The sequence below is a fragment of the Centropristis striata genome, chromosome 14, assembly GCF_030273125.1.
Source record: "Centropristis striata isolate RG_2023a ecotype Rhode Island chromosome 14, C.striata_1.0, whole genome shotgun sequence".
Classification (NCBI taxonomy): Eukaryota; Metazoa; Chordata; class Actinopteri; order Perciformes; family Serranidae; genus Centropristis; species Centropristis striata.
This window is the reverse complement of record NC_081530.1, coordinates 3,621,315-3,643,206: the sequence shown is the minus strand read 5'-3', so window position 1 is coordinate 3,643,206 and position 21,892 is coordinate 3,621,315. Positions and strand designations below refer to the sequence as shown.

Here is a 21,892-nt window from a genome sequence, read left to right as displayed (position 1 = left end):
TGTGGTCATTTTGTGGTCAATTTGAGTCATTTTTTGCCTAATTTTATGTATTTTTTGGGTCATTTTGTGTCTTTTTTTTATCTGAACTGTGCGCGTGAAATTCTGTTGAGTGAGCGGGGCTCACAGACATCATGTATGTTAAATTGGGGGTCGCGACTCAAAAAGGTTGAGAGCTACTGCTGTAAGGGACCATAAAAAGTGGAGCCAATATTGAGGTTTTTAAGAATCTTGTTAAATACCTATATATTGAGCACTTGGGTACATATTTGTACCTTTTACCACTTGCACTGTAAACAATGTTTACAGAAATTACAGTAAAACACTGTCAAATTGCATGAGAAATAGGGCTAAAAAATGTAAATTGCATATCAACATAATAGACACTTTTAATTACCAGGAAAATGTTTTCTTTTTTCTGTTTAATTACAGTTTTTGCTGATATTTACATTTAAATTTACAGTAGAAAACCCACTCACTGTCATTTTTACTGGGAAGTTCTGTAAATTAAACCCATACCCATATTTCTGAGAGTGTATTTCATAGTTGAACTATTCAACTTGAAGTAATTCAGGATCTTGCTTTTATTTTGAAAGCTGAACTTCCTGTATTATCCTGCTGCGTGTGTTTTTGACGCAGCTGAAGGAGCCAGAGGGAGGAGGAGAGAAAGAGGGAGGTAGAGTTGACAGTGTGACAGACTTACACTGGGACTCATTGGAATAACCGTCGGCCGGGTTTCTGTCTGTCCGTACCGAGTGATGAACTGAACACCGGAGGGTTCGAGTCCCGGTAAAACCCGCAGCTCACACCGCCCGGCCCGGAGCCCCGCACACTCCCGCAGTTTTTAAAGGGACCAGATAGGACGGCTTGTGATTCCTGTGTGGTAAGTCGGACTGGTTGGTGTAGCGCATGCAGGCTGATGGTGTGTGGGCCCCGTGTAGTAATCCGTGTTAAGTTAAACTGGGCTCCGCTGCGTCTCACTGGGGCACTTTTTCTTTAATGCGCATCCTTTCTAGGCGCATTTTAACATGCTGCCCGTGTCTTCACAGCTTTCATATGTGTGCTGTTGGCGCAGGCTGCTCTGCGCTGTCATGTTGTTGTGCATGCAGCCAGCAGGCATGTTGACAGTAGAGGGGGGTTGGAAGGGTCCCATATTGGCAAGAGCACCTATGCAGTAATATCTGACACAGTGTAGGATGGTCAGACAGTTGACAATGTAGTGATATATATATATTTTTTCCTTCCACATGCCATCAGACTGTACAATAACAAATAGTCTGGTTCATTACATACAGTCGTTATGCACTTTATGTGTTTTTTATGCACACTGTTCATTGCACCTTATTTGTTTCATGGCACCAACATTTTTATACTGCATATTCATATTTATTCTGCACTGGAATTCTACTCCTTAATACATACTCCTTCTTTAGACACTAGACACTTTAGACACATTTAAGGATCAAAAATCATTTAAAAACACTCTCACATGCAAGCACATTGACCAGCAGTTTCTACTCTAAGGGGCTGGTTCATTTTCATAACTCCAACCAGGTATGATAAATAAGCAAGGAAAGAAGCTGAAATTCAAAGCAAAAGGTCAGAAATCAAAGGACATGTGAAAACAATGACATTTTTTCATGCTTTTTCTTATAATACATAGCCATTCACACTGTTCATTGCACCTTATTTGTTCATGGCACCAACATTTTTATTCTGCATATTCATATTTATTCTGCACTGGAATTCTACTCCTTAATACATACTCCTTCTTTAGATACTTTATTTTTTATTGTATTTTTATTGTATTTTTATATTTTATTGCTTGAAGTATGCCTAGGTTGTTCTTTTTATTTAATTGTGTTGTTATTGTCTCTGTGTGTAATGCTGCTGCTACACTGTAATTTCCCAGCTTGGGATAAATAAATAAAGTATATCTATCTATCTATCTATCTATCTATCTATCTATCTATCTATCTATCTATCTATCTATCTATATATATATATATGGGTCAGTGACAAATAAGGGTTGGCAAGATGTCAAATGGTGTAACCACAAAATAATTATAAATATTAAACTTTTTCCACCTACAGTGTATTTAAGTGGACTTATACGTATAATTACTTCATTTAAAAAAAAAACATATTTTTGAGTATTTCTACATTTACACATTTCGTCAATATTGAGCAGAATGTATTCTTAAAACAACCTTTTTTTTCCTGAAGTTTTGACAAATTATGTAAAATGTGTTATACTATACCATAATGTTGCAATGTAAACATGGATTGCATTTTTTTTTCTCATTTTAGTTCACTTTTGTTTTCCTGTATATAGATTTAGATATCAGATTTTTATGGGGGAAAAAATACTGGTTACACCAACTGACAATGGATTAGATCACGTCATTGACCCATATATATATATATATATATATATATATATATATATATATATATATATATATGTATGTGTGTGTGTATTGTAGTATCTGTAAGCAGTGGTTCACGGTATGGAAATCTCTGCAAGGAGTGGGAAATGGGTGTAGGAAAATAATATTTTCAGTATTGCAAAAATATATTCTGTGTGTGATGCTGTATTGATTCTCTAAAACACTATTGATTTTTAATAAATAGTTGACATTGATTTGTACCAGCCAGATTGCATAAAAAAGTAGTGCAATGTTGGATACAGTTACAGAGATAAATGCAAGTGATGATGACACAAAAAGTGAACTTTTTTTACTCCTATGTTATGCACATGCTGGTGTGTTCTTTATACTATGACATTTTTTAATTAGATTGAAAAAGAAATCACAATATGCTCACAGTAGCACAATTTATTGTAATATATTGAACCTCTGTATCATAATTCGTATCAAAAACGGCAGATTCTTTCCAATACACAGCCCTTATTGTAAGTTTGTTCTGAGGGGTCATGACAATGGTAACTTTTCTCTAATTTGCGGAACTAGTGTATAATTATACCTTTATCTATCTGTATCTTTGTTTCTGGAGTGCTGGATCTTTAATGCTTACCATCTGCAGCAATAATCTTTGCTCGTAAATTTACCTGATTGTCTTCCACACACTGATATCTTAATCAAATGTACCAGGAAACTGATGACAGTAAACCAGAGGCTTGATAACTCCAGTTCATATCTTGAATCTCAGGCTGTGAGAGTGCAGCAGCTTTCATAACAAGTCCTTGACCTCATGTATGTGTGTTTGTGTGCACACTAGCGCATTACTACCTTGTAAATCAATACATCTCCAACACCTTGAACAGTTACACAACCACCCTCAAAGCGTGCAGGACTAATACAGCAGTAGTTCTCAACCTTTTAGAGTCACGACCCCCAATTTAACATGCATGTTGTCCGCAACCCCCGCTCACTGAACACAATCTCACACGCACAGTTCAGATCACCCAAAAAAGAAACAAAATGACCAAAAAAAAGGAAACAAAATGACCAAAAAAGAAAAAAATTGACCACAAAATGACCAAAAAAGACACAAAATGACCAAAAAAGACACAAAATGACCAAAAAAAGACACAAAATGACCCAAAAAAGAAAAAAAATACCAAAAAATACACAAAATGACAAAAAAGACACAAAATTACCAAAAAAAGGAAACAAAATGACAAAAGACACAAATTGACTACAAAATGATAAAAAAACCCATAAAAATGACGAAAAAAGACACAAAATGACCAAAAAAAGACACAAAATGACACAAAAAAGAAAAAAAATACCAAAAAAGACACAAAATGACAAAAAGGACACAAAATTACCAAAAAAAGGAAACAAAATGACAAAAAAAGACACAAATTGACCACAAAATGATCAAAAAAGACATAAAAATGACCAAAAAAGTCACAAAATTACCCCAATCGGGGTCCCGACCCCAAGGTTGAGAATAGCTGTAATACAGTATGTTGAAGTGTCGGAAAGACTGCAGGTTTGGCTTCTTTTTTTTTGTCAGAAATCACATGCTCAGTGATTATTAGGCCTTGATTGAGGATAGCAGATCCACCACAGCTCACGTTGATCTCACCTAACCTGCCCTGTCAGCCCGACTGGTGCGTATGCACGCATGAAAGTAGGCACAAGTGTGTATGTGTCTCCTTTCATGGCTTCAGTTTTTGAAACATCAACACCTACATGTTGTCAGTGTCAGGCGAATAACTCAGCAGAGTTGAGAGTACTTTTGTGTCTGTGTGTATGTGTGAGAGAGAGCGAGACGCTAGCAGAGACAGATAGAGATGTCAGCCTCCTATTAAAAGAAAAATGACTCACTCTTTTCTCACAGGTACAATCCTCCAATTGAGGATCACACAAAACCCCCCAAAGAGCTTTTTAGGCTTTCAAAGTTTCATTTGAGCAACCACAGACTGCCGTCGGGTTAGAGAGACGTTTTTATTTTTTCCTCTTACTGTATCTAGTTCCGTTGATAGGTGTGTTCCTTGGCGACGGTTATTTAGTTTCCAGTTGTCTCTGTGATTCCAGGTGAGTAGGACACACCTAGGTGAGGTATCACCTCCCAGGAATGTTCTTTGCCTGTGCATTGTGTGTGTTTTTTTGCCATCTCTGTGCTCTTGGCACGCAGGTAGATTCCTGTAGGAGGAATGCCATGCCTCCCCTGGAGGCGTTGTTTCATAATCAGGGCTGTGAAGCAACACATTGTGTGACGACGGTAGCTTCTGGGGAACAGAGCAGACGGCCAGACGTGTGAGCACAGTCATATGTCAGATGATTTAGTTTCAAATGGTAGGGTTTGGTCACCCCTGAGGGGCCAAACACATCAAATACCACAACATTAACTGTCCTATGGTAGAGAAAATGGACACTGGTGCGTTTTATTGACTAGAACTTGAAAAATAGTCAATTTAATTGAGAAGCAGATGAACAGAACGCTGGTTCAAGGTTCCCAAACAAGAGGGTTTCTTTTTCCTTTTCTCCATTTGATATCATTGTCAATGGAATATCTTTGGGTTTTGAATTGTTGGTCTGAATCAGTGAACAAATAATTTACTAATGGAAAAAAGAGATGAATCAGAAATCTAAAATAATGATAAGTTGAAGCCCAAAGTTTACCTTTACTTCTTTCAATGGTAATGTTATGGTTAGTGTATAAAATAAAGTGAGAAATGTCTCGTCAACACTTAAATTAGTTTATTGTATCAGTGCAAGAGAACTGATTCAGACTTTTCTTTTATCCAATACCAGTAATTGCTCCTAAATATCCATATAGAACACTGAATCATCAGCATATTTAATGATGTAAGCCATGTGTTGGGTTGTACTGGGTCTACTAGTTTGGTTTTAATTTTTTGTTTTTAGTAAATGAATATTGGAAACACTTCCATATCTGTGAATTTACAGTAATCACTGTTTATATAAGTAAATGAAAACCCAGATGTAATTCATAGTTAAGCTAGCAGCGTGGCTCTAGGGTTGGTAATGACAGTCGGTCAGTTGGTTCCCCACTTTAGTCCAGACTGAAATATTTTAACAACCTTTTGCAAGAATCATCATTAAATTTAGTACAAACTGGATGACCTTCAACAACATTGTTGATTCCCAGACTTTCCATCTTCGGGTCAAAACTTAAATTTATTCCAATTCTTTGGTGTAACGTCTGTAAAACGTAACAATCCCATTAGTTACTTTTAGTTACTTTTGTGGTCCTTACCAAATTCGAGGATGTGAACACACTGAGCTAAATGGTGAACATTGTAAACATTATACCTGCTAACATAAGGATGTTAACAATATATATGTTAGCATGCTGAGCACAATATGTGTAGCTTTGCAGAGCTGCTAGCATGCCTGTGGGTTTATTTTTTTAGATTTGGGTGCAAATGAATCATAGGAAATCTTTGATTCCACTATTTTTACCAATTTAAATGTTACATCTTCTGCTATGGCCTAATGGAAATGTTATTGTACGTTGAGCTGAAGATTCTTGGTTTGACTACAGCCTGGATCTTGTTGGGCTGCACGCTGATGTAGCGGTTAGCACTTTCACCTCAATTTGAATCCGGACCAGCTGTGTGGAGTTTGCATGTTTTCCCTGTGGGTTCTCTCCGGCTTCTTCCCACAGTCCAAAGACGTGGTTAAATTGGGGACTTAAAATTGTAAATAAACCGTAGGAGTGAATGAGAGCGTGAATCGGTGTCTGTCTCTATGTGTCTGCCCTGCAATGGACTGGCGACCTATCCAGGGTGTAGTCTCACCCAATGTCAGTTGGTATTGCACCCTGAGTTTGTATGAGTGGTTAAGGATAATGAATGAATAATTGTTACATCATACAATATTATGCAGAGAATGCAGGAAATGCAGAGAATGCCGTGTTGACGATAACAATTCATCAGACCGGTTCATGACTCAAGAGTTCAAACAGGAATTCATGCAAAGCAGGGACTCCATTTATTGTAGAGATTCATTCAAGTGACATTCAGTGTGAATGAGAGGATTTTGATTCCCTGACTCTCTTGTTGTTTCACCATTTTCACCTTCAGATCACGACAAGATGGGATTGAAGTGAGCGGATCACTGGCAGCGCAGCAAGACAAAGCTTTGTGAATATTTTACCAAACTACCGCCGTAAAACCTCGCCTAACTTCAGCCGACTGAGGAGGAGATGGAGAACTGACCCGGGACCAGCAGGCAACAGAAGGCAGCTTCTTCTTCCCCGTCCCACCAGCACCCATGGCCGGGCTCAAACGCCATCACGATGGCAAGATCGCCGGGCTGTACGACCTGGACAAGACGCTGGGCCGTGGTCACTTTGCTGTGGTCAAACTGGCCCGACACGTGTTCACTGGGGAAAAGGTGCGCTTGTTACCAAGTCTGCAGGGATTGCATTTCCTCACAGTCATATAACTTTAAATAGATTTCAGCCTCACCCTTAGAGACAGACATACCAAAGAAAGGTGATTAGCAACACAGTTTTGAGCAATGTCTCCTGATGAGTTGATGGGATTTGCCAACGTATTGTGTTGATCTTGGCTTTTGTGAATGTTTTTGCCTCACACATTGGTCTAGATGTTGTTTCTAGGGGCGTGTTCCACCTGACAAGACTTAACACTAAATTCTTGTAATGTTTCTGTTAGATAATCATCACAATATCTTTAGTATCGGCACTACACATCAGCAATTAGCTGCTTCATTCCAAAAGTACAGTAACCTCTACAGCAGGGGTGTCAAACTCTGGCCCGCGAGGCAATACCAAATTATTATATTATTGTACTATAAAAGCTGACCCGCCGGTATTATACGGCACATTTACCGCTAATACTAGATTTATTATTGTTATTTTATTTTTAAATGTATTAACCTGTTGAAAAACTTTATTTTGGCATGCAAATAGAAAAGAGGCATGCGATTTTTATTTAATTTTTATTTAATAAATTAATGACATTGATGTGTTTCTTATTTGAAATTTGATTTTGCATGTCTGCACTATTTAGTTATATATTGTATGTTTATAAGCGTTGCTGGTTCCATATTTAATGTTAAAGCAAAAATGTTTGGTATATATTAAAAGGTTTATTTGTTCAATGTTGGCCCGCGATTTTATTCAAGTTTTAAATTTTGGCCCATTGTGTATTTGAGTTTGACAACCCTGCTCTACAGTTTGCAGAAGCTGCCGCTCATAGCTGTCGATAGGGACAGATGTTTATCATCGCTTCTGTTTGTCTCATTCTGCAGGTTGCAGTGAAGGTGATAGATAAGACGAAGCTGGACCCGGTGGCGCGGGGACACCTTTTCCAGGAGGTGCGATGCATGAAGATGGTGCAGCACCCCAACGTGGTGCGCCTCTACGAGGTCATCGACACCGCCACCAAGCTCTACCTCATCCTGGAGCTGGGAGACGGAGGAGACATGTACGACTGCATCATGAAGCACGATGGAGGCCTCACTGAAGAGGTGAGTGGGACTACTGGGACCTAGCCTGGGTCTACCCATACTGCCTTGCACGCTCAAATTTAATTTCGAACCTCCAGGCGGTCTGGCAACCAGGGAGGTTTCTTAGCCCTGTTTTAGGGATCCAATCACAGAGCGGGGAGGGACGGCAAGACAATGACGCGTACTACTCGGCACTTGGAAGCTTGTAGTTTTGTAGTTTTCTTACGGATCCAACATGGCTGCTGCAGACGCAAAACTCTCTTTAGCTGTAGATGGTGTTTTAAATAGTTTAGAGCGAAAGTTGAAAGGCGAAAGGTCTCTTGGCGGCTCCGCTGTCCCCCGGCTCGTAGCGAGATCACCGGCGTTACGGTAGCGGGGCTATTAGCCACTAGCGGCACTACTCACCGGCATTACGGTAGCGGGGCTATTAGCTACTAGCGGCGCTAATCACCGCTGGTGATCTGGCTACGAGCCGGGGGACAGCGGAGCCCCCAGAGACCCGCAGCAGCTTGTTTATTGCCCATAAAATCAGTGGATGTGTGTGGCTGAATGACATGAGGGGGAATAAAGCGTGAAAATAAATAATCTTGCAGAAAGCGAGAACTGGTTTTATAGACTTTATAGACTATAGCTTTGATAGACATTCTAAGCGCCCAATAAACGGCTCCGGAGGATCGTAAACCACACCTCCTCCACGGAGAAATGAATGGCTGGTTTCCAGACTAGACCTCATTTGAGATTTGGCTGGTTTCCAGACTAGACCTCATTTGAGATTAGTCTGGTGTTAGCCAGGCTAACTGGGACCAGTAGTTTGCATTGACCTTGACCCTGGCCTTCAAATGGCAGATGGAGGTTTAGAAGTCTCTCTACAACCTCCACTGGTCGCTCCAGAGAAGCCAAGAGGCAAGAGATCAATAAAGTATCATATTAATATTAATTCTCCTGCGAATGGATGAGAATCACTGAAGTTGAAGTCTTTAGGGAACGGATTCAGGTGAACTTTTTTCTTTTCAGGTTTTTTTTTCTTTTAGATGAGACTATTTTGTGGGAATGCAATGAAGGACACTTCAAAGGTAGTTTGAAGCTCACCAATTCAGTGCGCATACCGATTCTTTTAAGTTAATCAATTCCAGACACCAGGAGGCAACTGTGTGACATTGAGAGCTGTAACATTACAAGTTAAGCAGGGAAAAGGGATAAGACGTTCTCAAACTCTGCAATGGTAATAGTTTTTTTATTGAGTTTTTATGTACAATTACAGGTACACAATGAGGTAGATATGCGTATTCGCCAAAATGTCAAACCTGCTTTCAAGTGTCCACAGAGGCATTGTTAAAGACCGAGGATGGCTCCATACAACTTTTTTATTTCCTCAACCTTAAGCATCTGTCAATACCAATCCTATACCATCTTTTTTCTTCTTAAGATGTTAATATTACTTTTGTAGGGATGCACTTTGCTTAACTATCTAAAAAAACATATTCAAACTGCAAAAACAAAAGTTCTAAAGAAGGAAACATATAGCCCACAATATGACTCAGTTATGTAATACCGCTGCTTCTTTACATTTATAACTTTTTCACACAGCTTCTCATCTTTGTGAGCATATCACTCAAAGTTTATACGAGCATTTAAGTTGTAGTCTAGGCTAATAAATCGTATCAGATTGTACTTTTTTTTTTTTCAAAATATCCAATCCAGTGATGTTAGCCAGTATCAGACCAATACTAATACTGATTATTGGTTCAGTGCATCCCTATTAACCCTTAATAGGGCACTCATATTGGAGGATATTACATACTGCCAGAATGTGTAAAAAAAAAACATATGAAATAATATTTTGAGAAAAAAGTTTACGAGATTAAAGCGGCAAATCTACGAGAAAAAAATGCGCAGATTTATGAGATTTAAAGTGGTGAATCTGGGAGAAAAAAGTTGCTTTTTTCCCACTTTTTTCTCGTAAATCTGCAACTTTTTCGCGCAGATTTTCCACTTTAAATCTCTTAAATCTGCGACTTTTTTTCTCATAGATTTGCCACTTTAATCGAATAAATTTGCAACTTTTTTCTCGAAATATTACCTGAAGTTACCAAATATAGTTCTTTGCCTGATAAAGGGTTAAAGGCATTGCTAGTTGTTGAATAACACTGTGTTCTCTCGGAGAATCTAAATGACCTATAGATGTGAATATTTATATTTAAGAGTTGTCTGTCTTATGTTTTCTGTCTTACCAACTCACAAACTAATTACCTAACATTATTAAATTATCACAGTGAGATTCATCACTATTTCTTGCTCTCCTTTCCAAGGTGGCCAAGTGTTACTTCGCCCAAATTGTCCACGCCATCTCCTACTGTCACCGGCTGCACGTGGTGCACAGGGACCTGAAGCCGGAGAACGTGGTGTTCTTCGAGAAGCAGGGCGTCGTCAAGCTCACTGACTTCGGCTTCAGCAACCGCTTTCAGCCCGGGAAAACTCTCAACACCTCCTGCGGCTCGCTGGCCTACTCCGCTCCTGAGATCCTGCTGGGGGACGAGTATGACGCCCCGGCTGTGGGTAAGTCACAAGAGCTGGCTCATCTGGGTTATGTAATGAGGAGTTCCTCAGCAGAGTTGGATAATTGTTTCAGTCCATAGTCCAATGTGTGTTGGACATGATGCACACTGTCCTCTACTGTATATCAGCCTGGTTCACTGATGCTTTCACATTCACACTGCTTTACAGATATGACCTACTGATAGTTCTGAATACACTTTGACCATACTGTATGACCTACAGCACTACAGTGCAGACAACTTGCTGGCACACTGTCTTTATCAGCCAGCTGATAGAAGGAGGGGAACTGCTCAAAGTCCAGTGCTGTGTTCCAATCCCCATACTTCCCGTACTTACTATACCTAGTTTGAGTACGCAGGGTGTTCCGATTTCGATCGCGGTGAAAAGAAGTGTACCTAAAGGACCCGGATGTTGCCCTCATAACGGACAAAACTCTGAGTGTGGAACGATGTACACTATACGCACCCAACGGCCGCCATCTTGTCTACGTAGCGGAAGAGGCGGAGACAGGCAGAGCCGCTCAGCTCGAAAAAAAAATGTTTGTAACGGCGGCCGAAACAACAGCGGAGTCTTGATAACGTTGCTGACTATGGCGTCATATTTGTGTCAAAAGTCGCGCGAGCTAAAACACATCTGCACGCGCATTATTTCGTGTGTACTTTTTTGATCTTCGCCCCGCCCCCAATGTGTCAAAAGTCCTCGCTACACCGCGAGCGAGCACGGGGGAGAATCTGCTTCACGCGGTTGCTGAATATGTGCGCGAAGATCAAAAAAGTGCACATTATTTCGTGTCACGCGCGCGTGCAGTTGTGTTTTCGCTCGCGCGACTTTTGACACAAATATGACGCCATAGCTGAAGACGCCGGCGCATTCTCCACATTTGCTGTGTTAACGGAGCCATATTGCCGGATTGTAGAAGTAAAGATTAAACAACACAAAGGGTAATTTTTTTCGCCGTTCAAAGCGGGAAGTTTTTCGCGGGTGACGAGCCCCGGCGGCTGTCGCGAGCGTCATTTCCAGTAAGTGCATCATGTATTAGATTTGGAACAACACTCACCTGCTGAAATCTGCGTACTTAGTCAGTGCGGATAGTGTGCTGCGTTTAAGTGTACTCATGGAAGTATGGGTACTGGAACACAGCACGGATCTTGTTAGCGTACCTGGCAGCTTGGAAATGAGACTTTAGCTTAACCCACAGAATAGCAGCCCTAAACCTGCAGTTTATTTTTCTCTGTGCTTTACGTTCATTGACAGTCATGGCCTTTCTGTGTATAATAAAATCTGATATCAGATCAGGCTGAAATTGGTTTCCTCAGCACTCTCAAGCAGCCTCACCACCACCACCACCTCCACCCTTCTGTCTCTCCCATCGATAGTGGTACCAATCCTTGCTGAGCCACAGCTTAGATATTCAATCAAAATGTAATGGAAAAGAAATGAAACAGAGGCGTGTAGATTCGTGGGGGGAAAAAAAGGGGGAAAAGCGTAAAAGGGGACAGAAAGAAACAAGAGTGAAGAGTCACAGGGAGAAAAGCATCCCTCTGTTTACCCAGAGGCCACTGCGTCAGAGCAGGAGACGAGCTTTTTCTATTTTTCTGACTGAGTGCATTCGCAGCGGCTATTTTCTTCTGTCTGCATTCGCTCCGTCTCAGTCTTTTTTGTGGCCAAGCAGACGAGCTGCTCCCGAATATTGAAGGTGGAGTAATAATAGTAATTTAACTGCATGTGTGTTTTTGGCTGATGGTGTGAGTAGCTGGATACGTGAGGTCAGCAGTCCTGCAAAATCCTGTCTGAGCACTTGACCCAGATGACAAATCAGATGTTTGTGGACATGTTGTGTGTGTGTGTGGACATGTGTGTGTGTGTGTGGACATGTTGTGTGTGTGTGTGGACATGTTGTGTGTGTGTGTGTGTGTGTGTGTGTTCATACTGCCTGTCTGTGCGCTTTTGTTCATTCAGCTGAGATGATGATGTTTTGATTGCGGGGATTATCCACCCAGCCGGGATGTAATACTGTGTGATTCTATCAGCGGTGCGGTTTGATGTGGAACAGGCTGAATGGAGGCCAGAAGTCCTGACTTTCGGGGCTTTGAGGTTACCTGGCCTGGGATTACATGGCTGCCAAGATACCTGCTGACAGTCGGTTGGGCGCTGAGTTTTGCTGGTGGCGTGCCAGGTGGCGGCGCGCCCGGTTTGTTGCAGAGATAAAGAGGCTGTCCTCGCCCAGCCCTCTGAAGTCCAACCTGTTTGGAGTTTGTTGCTTTTTTGAGGAAGTGCTGAAAATAATTTTAGATGAAAAGTGATCCAAAATAGAGCGAGGGAATGTTGCACCAGTAGACAGTATACCGAAGGAGCCAATTAGCAAGAGCAAACTGCAAAAAACTGAGAAAAGCTATAATTATTTATTCATCCAAAGTGTCATGTAGGGCCCGACCAAAATGGGATTTTTGAGACAGATACCTATTTCGAATTTAGGGGGAAAAAACAATATGGCAGCCGACTCTGTGAACTTTTGAGTTGGAATGAAATTCGGCCTTTTCTATGAGGATTTTGCACCAGTTTTGCATGTGTATATCTACGTTTTTATACATTGCACTGTCAACTACATCACCATCTTTGGAGATTAAGTCCCACACCTTACTGCCAGTTCTATGTCGCTTTTCAGCTATCTTTAGCTGATTAAGTAAAGTAAACTTTATAACATGATGATGACACCATTTCCAAATCACTTCCAGTATTCTGCATTATATGTTCTGTGAAACCATTTTTAATATCGGCTCCGATTGATGCCAATAGATACCAATATATCTATGATAGGCCAATATCTGTCTGTAGTCGGCTCTAGTGGTAAGTGCTTTTACCACCATGAAAACCATTCTCACATGCTTTAAGCCTGCAAAAAAAAAATTAAAACTGTGAGAAATGGCCATCACATTCTCCCATTCTCCAGGATAGTGCGCAGTTAGTGTATAAAATGAATTCTGCTGACAGAATAATTTGTGGTTTAACACAGTGCCAGCATGCTTGTGCACTGTCGGGAGCAGATGATGGACTAATAAGTGCTATGAAAAGATGCCTGCCTCCTTTTGCCTTCTGATGTTATGCAGTGTGTGGGCTCTCTCCTTTTTGTCTCCAGCAAATGGAAAGTTAAATATAGATTTGTGCTTCCTCTTCAAGAAGCACAAGCTGCACTTCAAAAAAAAAAAAAAAATTAACTTACCTAATAGCAATTACAAAGAACATATCCCGAGCACATGCATAATTTAGAGAATAATGAACACAAGCGGGAGGATTTTGTAAAAGAAAAAGGAAAAAAAAGACGTTGCATAATGATCAGCAGGACAGGATGCAGAACTTGGCCCACCCTGCCTCTGGGTTAACAGCGTCAAGACACAAGGAAGTGCTTTTTGGTTATCTCTGGGAAGTAAAACACAACACGGGGCAGCACAAAGGGATGTTTACACTCCCAGCTGTCACCAGTAAGTAGCCGGTGTCGGTAGCTTAAGTGATGCTAATGTGCAGCGACGCGAAAGGTGTTATCTAGAGATGTGTCAGCCATCTGGTTTATAAATAAAGTTATCGAGGAAGGAAGTTTGGCGGACGGCTGACGCAAGTAGTGAGGGAGCAGGGTCACGGTTGCTAGGATACGTTGGCTAGGGGTAAGATGGTGGTGGGGACTGCAGCAGCGTTTGCTCCTCCATCAGCAGTATGAGACGCAGCTTCGTAGCCTCAGAGCAATAAATACTCACCACCCACAGTAAACTGGCACATTTACTTTACCAGATTGAAATCTCCGGCGCTTCCTGGCAGACTGCAGTGATATGAAGACATATGATCATATGATGGGGCTGCTGGGGAGGACAAACCCACTTTTTAAAACATTTTTTTAACCCATAAGAACCCATGGTGACACCCGTGTAACAAACACTTTAAATCTTCCAGAATCTCCCATATTCAGAACAAAATGTGGAAAAAGTAGCTAATTTCAAAAAACGTATTTTTACTGACCATAATTCCCGAACAAATTAAAGTCACAATGTTTTATATATATGTTATGGAGATGTAAACAAAAATAATAATCTATTTATTATTGATTTATTCTTATTTTGTGACTTAAAAACAAATCTGACAAAAAATTATTGTTAAACAGCACTATAAATGTTGTTGAGATGCAAAGAAAAAGGAAAATTTGTGTCTCTGTAAGCAGAAAATGTGTCTAGTTTTTGTATTTGAAAATAAGAAATATCATAAACAGAAATACCATAAACGCCCAATGTATCGTATATGTCACATCACAGATCTTTGACATTTAGGGGTAGTATTATTATTATTTTTTTAAACATCATTATGTGTTCTATGTGTCCACTCTGTGGTATATCCCCCATAATTTTCCTTTAAGGATTATGGGTCTGGGTTCTTATGGGTTAATATGTGTTAACCCATTGAGGCCTAAAACGCCTGTAAAAACCTCTGGGCAATTTTAAAATAAGCTCCTAAAACCTGAAGTTTTTCTGGAAATTCAACAGAAGTGTCAACGCTTCTACTAAATGCACTTTGTGTTGCATTTTTATGTATGAAAAGCGCTATATAAATAAAGTTTGATTTGATTTGATTTGATTAAATAATTGATTTTTCAGCCTCTGTAGCAGATAGAAATGAAATTCAAAAAGTATTTACTACAAAACGATGTATCCGCTTTCCAGGCTTCAATGGGTTAAAGCAGGGGTCTCAAACTCGCGGCCCGCGGGCCAATTGCGGCCCTCGTGATCTTCTGTATCTTTTTTTGGTCATTTTGTTTCTTTTTAAGTAATTTAGGTTTTTTCTGTCATTTTGTGTATTTTTTTGTTCTTTTTGTGTATTTTTCGGGTCATTTTGTGTCTTTTTTTAAGTAATTTTGTGTGGTTTTTTGGTAATTCTGTGTATTTTTTGGTAATTTTGTGTCTTTTTAAAGTAATTTAGTGTGTTTTCAGTCATTTTGTGTCTTTTTTTGTCATTTTGTGTCTTTTTGAAGTAATGTTGTCTTTTTTTTGTCTTTTTGTATCTTTTTTAAGAAATTTAGGTTTTTGTCTGTCATTTTGTGTCTTTTTTTTTTTTAGTAATTTTGTGTCTTATTTTATTCATTTTGATACTGCCTCCAGCGGCCCCCAGGTAAATAAAGCAAATCTATAGGCAGAAACAGTTGTTTCTTGCCCTGGTTTTGAGGATTTCGGCTATTTTTTTCTTTCTTCTTTCAGAATAGTGGAATGAAAACATCCAAAACAAATCCATTTGGCTCTATATTTTATTATATTTAATCCATTTGCTGCTGTCCATTTCTCACCAGTGATCTGTTTCATATTGAAGAGTCAGCTTTTTCCAAACCAGCATGACTCAGTTCAAAATAATGTTTCAAAACACAACTTCTCATCTCTTCTCTGACATGATGTTGACATCAGATGATTTGCTGCCACTACATAGTTCATAGTGATGTTTGTTTAACCCATTGAAGCCTGGAAAGCGGATACGTCGTTTTGTAGTATTTGTATAAGCTCTCAAATACTTTTTGAATTTCATTTCTATCTGCTACAGAGGCTGAAAAATCTATTATTTAGTAGAAGCGTTGATACTTCTGTTGAATTTCCAGAAAAACTTCAAGTTTTAGGGGCTGATTTTAAAATCGCCCAGAGGTTTTACAGGCGTTTCAGGCCTCAATGGGTTAAGAGAGACTGGATTTAAATGAATGTCTCTGATTGCAGTAAATATATAAAAATCTAACATCTGTCGTAAAAGGAATGCATAAAAATAAGATGTCATACTGCTTAACCCTTAATAGGACACTCATTGAAATTCTTGCAAAGTCCAAATTTCAACCCTAGAGAATATTGGAGGATATTACATACAGCCAGAATGTGTAAAAAAAACATACGAAAATAATTTTTTGAGAAAAAAGTTTACGAGATAAAAGTGGCTAATCTACAAGAAAAAAATACGCAGATTTATGAGATTTAAAGTGATGAATCTGGGATAAAAAAGTTGCTTTTTAATATGATTACAAATTTATAAAACATAACAGTGTGTTCAGTAGTTAAAATTAGTCCTATCTGGACAACATTAAAATGCTACTTATATAAATGCATCAATACAAATAATCTTATAATATATTTAGAACATATAAAACAATCTGAGTGTGTCCACTCTGCATAACGAGTACTTTTACTTTTGATACTTTAAGTACATTTTGGTGCTGATACTTTTGTACTTTTACTTCAGTATGTTTTGAATGCAGGACTTTTACTTGTAGTGGAGTAAATTCACAGTGTTTTATTAGTACTTTTACTTAATTAAGGGATCCTAATACTTCTTCCACCACTGGCTGTTTGCTACCTGCACGGAATCAAATTGCACACAAGCAAAATACGACTCTGAATTAACGCTAATGTTGCTGTGTGTGCTGGATGTGTATCTTCTATGTGTTGTTATGTCAAGGTTGTCTTTACAGCTTGTTCCCCTGCACCCAAGTGGTAAAAAAAAAATCAATTAACACAGCTTTGAAATAAAAAAGTAAATCTGACTTTGGCTGCTCACAAAAAAAAGAATAAATGCTTTGTCTGCTGTTTTATTTGCACGCTGCATTACTTTATATCTCAAGCACCAAATCCTGCAATTATTTTTACAAAGCCGTCAAGAAAAAAGGGGTCAGCATGCTGCATTCTTTTCAATGTCACTGTCACTCTGCTGATCGTCGCTATATGACTGCAGAATGTGTGTCAGTGGACCATCCTGCTGACCAGAGCGCCAGCAAACGCCCGGAGCGGAAAGTTGCTCTTTTAAAATGGATAATCGGACCAAGAGAACTGTTCCATGAAATTAGCATTTGTATGAAGCTTTAAGAGATGAACACGTTAACCCACTTTCCCACGACTGTGTGTTTGTGTGTGTGTGAGCATGACGCTGGCGGCAGGCTGCAGTGCAGAGCCTCATCCTCGGTTAGACAGATGTGTCCTAAGCCAGCACATATTTATGGAAATGGCTCTGATTGAATATGATTCATGGTTCATTTGAACTGGGGGGGAAGCAGCTCTCTTTTTTTTTTTTTTTAATCTAGGTCACTAAGCAGAGAGGACATATGTGTTCCACTATTTTTGTGTGTTTCTCAGGCCATCTTCTTTTTATTTTTTAATACTTTTTATTTATTAACATGAGATCATCATGGGTGTTACAGTTAAAATCAGAATATTCTTTTACACATGCATGCATGCATACATACATCATGGCATAATGTCACACTACACTGTAAAAAAATCTGTTTAATTTACGGTAAAATACCGGCAGCTGTGGTTGCCAGAATTTCACTGTAAAAAATACAGGGAGTTTTCTACTGTAAATTGTAAATTGTAAATGTAAAAATCAGCAAAAACTGTAATTTAGACTGAGTAGTGCCTTTATTTTTAGGGTGATTGTGTCCTTGTGACATTATGGTATTTCTCCATTCATTTTACATGAAAAAACGGTGTGTTTAAAAGTTTTGCATTATTCACGGTGTGTTTAAAAGTTTTGCATTATTCCTTGATTTACGGTAATTACAAGCATCTACTACGGTGATATTACATTTTTAATTTTACGGCCTATTTCTGATGCAATTTGACAGTGTTTTACTGTAATTTTTACAAACATTTTTTACAGTGTATTCAAGGTGCATACACGATCCATTTTTCCCAGCGTTCAGTACATTTCTCCACCTGAAGTCTTAAAACAAAAGTAAGTCTCTCCATACAGTAAATTTCTTGAACGATCCCTCGCCACTGGACCAATGTTGGGGGATCTAGTTGCAACCACTTTCTGGTTATGGCTTTTCCTACTACTTGCCAAAAGGATCTTCAGTCAGTATTTGTCCTTGTGCAGGACTTTTTCTGGAATTTTACCGAGGTATAGGGTAACAAAAGAAAAATCAAGATCCACCCGCATGATTTTATTCATCTCGGTTGACACATCCCTCCAAAACGACTGGATTTTCGGACAGGCCCAAAAAATATGAAAATGGTTCGCCATAGAGGTTCCACATTGTCTCCAACAGAAGCTCTGAATGCCCGTTTAGGCAAAACAGTAAATTTGATAAACAGATTAATAGTGTTTTAAAATCTTGTTTTTATCATCTTCGTCTTTTATCAAAAGTGAAACCGTTTTTATCTTTTAACCTTTTTGAACAGATCGTGCACGCTTTTATTTCAAGTCGACTGGACTACTGCAATGCTCTGTACTCAGGCATCAGCCACAAAGCTTCTCTCTCGTCTGCAGTTAGTCCAGAACGCCGCGGCACGACTTTTAACAGGGGCCAAAAAGCTGGAACACATTACCCCGATCCTTGCGTCTTTGCACTGGCTTCCTGTTAATTTTCGGATTGATTTGTGAGTTTTGTGGTCCTCTGTGTCTTTTATTTCTTTTATTTATTTTACTACTTTTAACTACGTCTTTTATTTTATTTTACTATGTTTATCTGTTTGATTGTATTGTTTTATTTATGGCATCATTTTAGATTTATACACTTATTATTTATTGCTGATTGGTATATGGAATTGTTTGTTTTATTGTTGATGTTATGTACAGCACTTTGGAGACGTTTGTGTTGTTTAAATGTGCTATACAAGTAAAGGAGGATTGGATTGGGATTGGATTAGGCCATCTTCTTTTTAAATATCACACTTAGTTCTCATATCATATGCACACGAAGATCTTTGGTATGAACGGACTGCCTTCTCTCTGTGTCTCTGCAGATATCTGGAGTCTGGGGGTGATCCTCTTCATGCTGGTCTGCGGTCAGCCCCCCTTCCAGGAGACCAACGACAGCGAGACGCTCACTATGATCATGGACTGTAAATACACGGTGCCTCCACACATCTCCCATGCATGCAGAGAGTGAGTAACGCGCACGCGCAACACACACACACACGTCCGCACAGATGGACGGAGTACTCTGCAGGTGCTGCATATTTCATGTTTATAGATGTGTGAAGAGAAAGAGAGGCGAGGAGAGAGGAGCGGCCTCTCCTCTGCTGCTCCTCGTTGTCCTGCTTTCACTCGCTGCTGCAGTCAGCTGCTCCGGCGGAGATGCAGCGCTGCGTTAAGTGTATCTAATGCACCCTTTAAAATCGGCCCTCTATTTTTAACATTGTGAGGGTTTAACGATGCGTCACAGCAGAGCGGGGCGAAATAGGTGCTGGATTCATTTTGAGTGGCTGTAGCTTTTGAAAATACATTGTTTTTAAACTTCATTCATTTATGCACATTGGATATTGGCCCACGTCCTGATTCATGTGTTGTTTGCTTGTATCCTTAAACTAGTAGTTCTCAACCTTTTTGAGTCGCGACCCCCAATTTAACATGCATGTTGTCCGCAACCCCCGCTCACTGAACACAATCTCACACGCACAGTTTGGATCACCCAAAAAAGAAACAAAATGACCAAAAAAGACACAAAATGACCACAAAATGATCAAAAAAAGACACAAAATGACCTAAAAAGACACAAAATGACCAAAAAAGACACAAAATGACCAAAAAAAGAAACAAATGACCAAAATAGAAACAAATTGACTACAAAATGATAAAAAAAAGACACAAAATGACCAAAAAAGACACACAATGACCCAAAAAAGAAACAAAATGACCAAAAAAGACACAAATTGACCACAAAATGATTAAAAAAAAGACACAAAATGGCCTAAAAAGACACAAAATGACCAAAAGACACAAAATGACAAAAAAACCAAACACAAAATGACCAAAAAAAGACATTAAGTGAACAAAAACACATTAACACATGAACACTTTAACACAGTGGAGACAGAGCTGACTTCCAAAATGATTTGGCGACCCCCAGAAATCATCTCGCGACCCCAATTGGGGTCCCGACCCCAAGGTTGAGAATAGCTGCCTTAAATAACCTGCTCACGCATGTTATAAAACAGCACTGGGATTTATTGAGCCAGTGAAGTTAGTTATGCTACATCTGTCTTTGCTAAATTCCAAAATCACAGGTGGATTATTGTATTCATGATAATCTCAGGCAGGGTTTGACTGATCTGGAATTTAAAGGCAAACACTGATAACAGAGCTCTTGGATATTAGCTGCAGAGGTTATATTCTGTCCTGATGACTGATATCTTTGTTTATTACTGTTTGTAATGACAGCAGACGTATTGATCAATAACAGCAGAAGTATTCTATAGAATAAGGTGAATTTATACAGTCTATGGGTGAATATTATCCTTCATGCTTGAGGTGGACAGCACTGATTAGCCATTATTAGATTTTATATCAGTGCTGTAGCCTTTTAGCTACTGAGGTCCTTATATACACTACTGGTCAAAAGTTTTAGAACACACCAACTTTTCCAGAATTTAATTGAAAATGATGCAGTTTAATGTCTCAGTCTACTCTGAAATTAATGCACATTTGCAACATTTAAAATTCTTTATTGAGCATGATAGTGTTTTGAAAATAAAAAAAAGATTCAAAATCACATTTTATGTTGGACTAAAGGACTAAAAAAGACACAAAATTACCAAAAAAAGACACGAAATGACACAAAAAGACACAAAATGACTAAAAAAAGACACAAATGACCAAAAAAAGACACAAAATGACTTACAAAGACATGAAAAGAATTCAAAAATGGACAAAATAGCCCAAGACTCCATAGAGTTAAATTGTTAACCCATTTCTTGTTCCCTGAAAAAGGCCTACTTGTATAATTCTGAAATGTACATTATTTTTCAGTTTTGGTTAAGCTTACCTTTTTTTATTTACCTCTGGCAGTTCACCACTTACCTTTGTACCCTTTCAAGCTGTTCATTTGACTTGAACTGCTTGATTTTCAATAAAAAACTGGAAAAATTGGGGTGTTCTAAAACTTTTGACCGGTAGTGTATTTCAGATTCTGCTTAAATCTAACCTGCAATTTATTCGCAAAGATTAGGTCACATTCATAGAGCGTGGAATTACCCTGCATTCGTGTGGTGGCATAATAATCTGAAAAATGACTTCCTGACTTGTAAAACTTAAGTAAACACCACCTCAAGAAGGAACAACAACTCAGAAGAACTCCATCTGCTGATCGTAAAGTCTGATCAAAAAGCAATCTTACAATTGATCTGTACAAGGTCATAACCTATTGATACAAATCGTTTGGTAACAATGGTGTTTTTTGGGATTAAAAGGTCAAAAGTTATTTAAACTGCTGTGCTTGTATCAGACCTTTGTCAGTTCATTAATTTAATTAAAAAGTAATCCAATCATTACTGTACAAGACCTCTCCTTTTCATCCTGTCTCTAGCTTTTAGTCATTATTCATAACATGCAGTTGATTTGCAGTCTAATAATATTAATAATGCTTTGTAGAAAGTCAGTGTGAACAGAAACTAAACCCTAGAACTAAAACGCACAATTTT

The 21,892-nt window shown here is 39.0% G+C and overlaps 1 protein-coding gene across 1 annotated transcript in view; it reads left to right on the top strand.

Annotated features, from left to right (window-relative positions):
• The first annotated feature begins 668 nt into the window (after window positions 1-668).
• The window catches only part of LOC131984725 (SNF-related serine/threonine-protein kinase-like), a 29,560-nt gene continuing 8,336 nt past the window's right edge, over window positions 669-21,892 (top strand). The window contains exons 1-5 of the mRNA XM_059349657.1: window positions 669-880; window positions 6,521-6,833; window positions 7,713-7,931; window positions 10,220-10,466; window positions 19,217-19,358. Of these exons, the coding sequence (XP_059205640.1) occupies window positions 6,711-6,833; window positions 7,713-7,931; window positions 10,220-10,466; window positions 19,217-19,358 (731 nt within the window). The 5' untranslated portion in view covers window positions 669-880; window positions 6,521-6,710. The remainder of the gene's footprint in view (window positions 881-6,520; window positions 6,834-7,712; window positions 7,932-10,219; window positions 10,467-19,216; window positions 19,359-21,892) is intronic.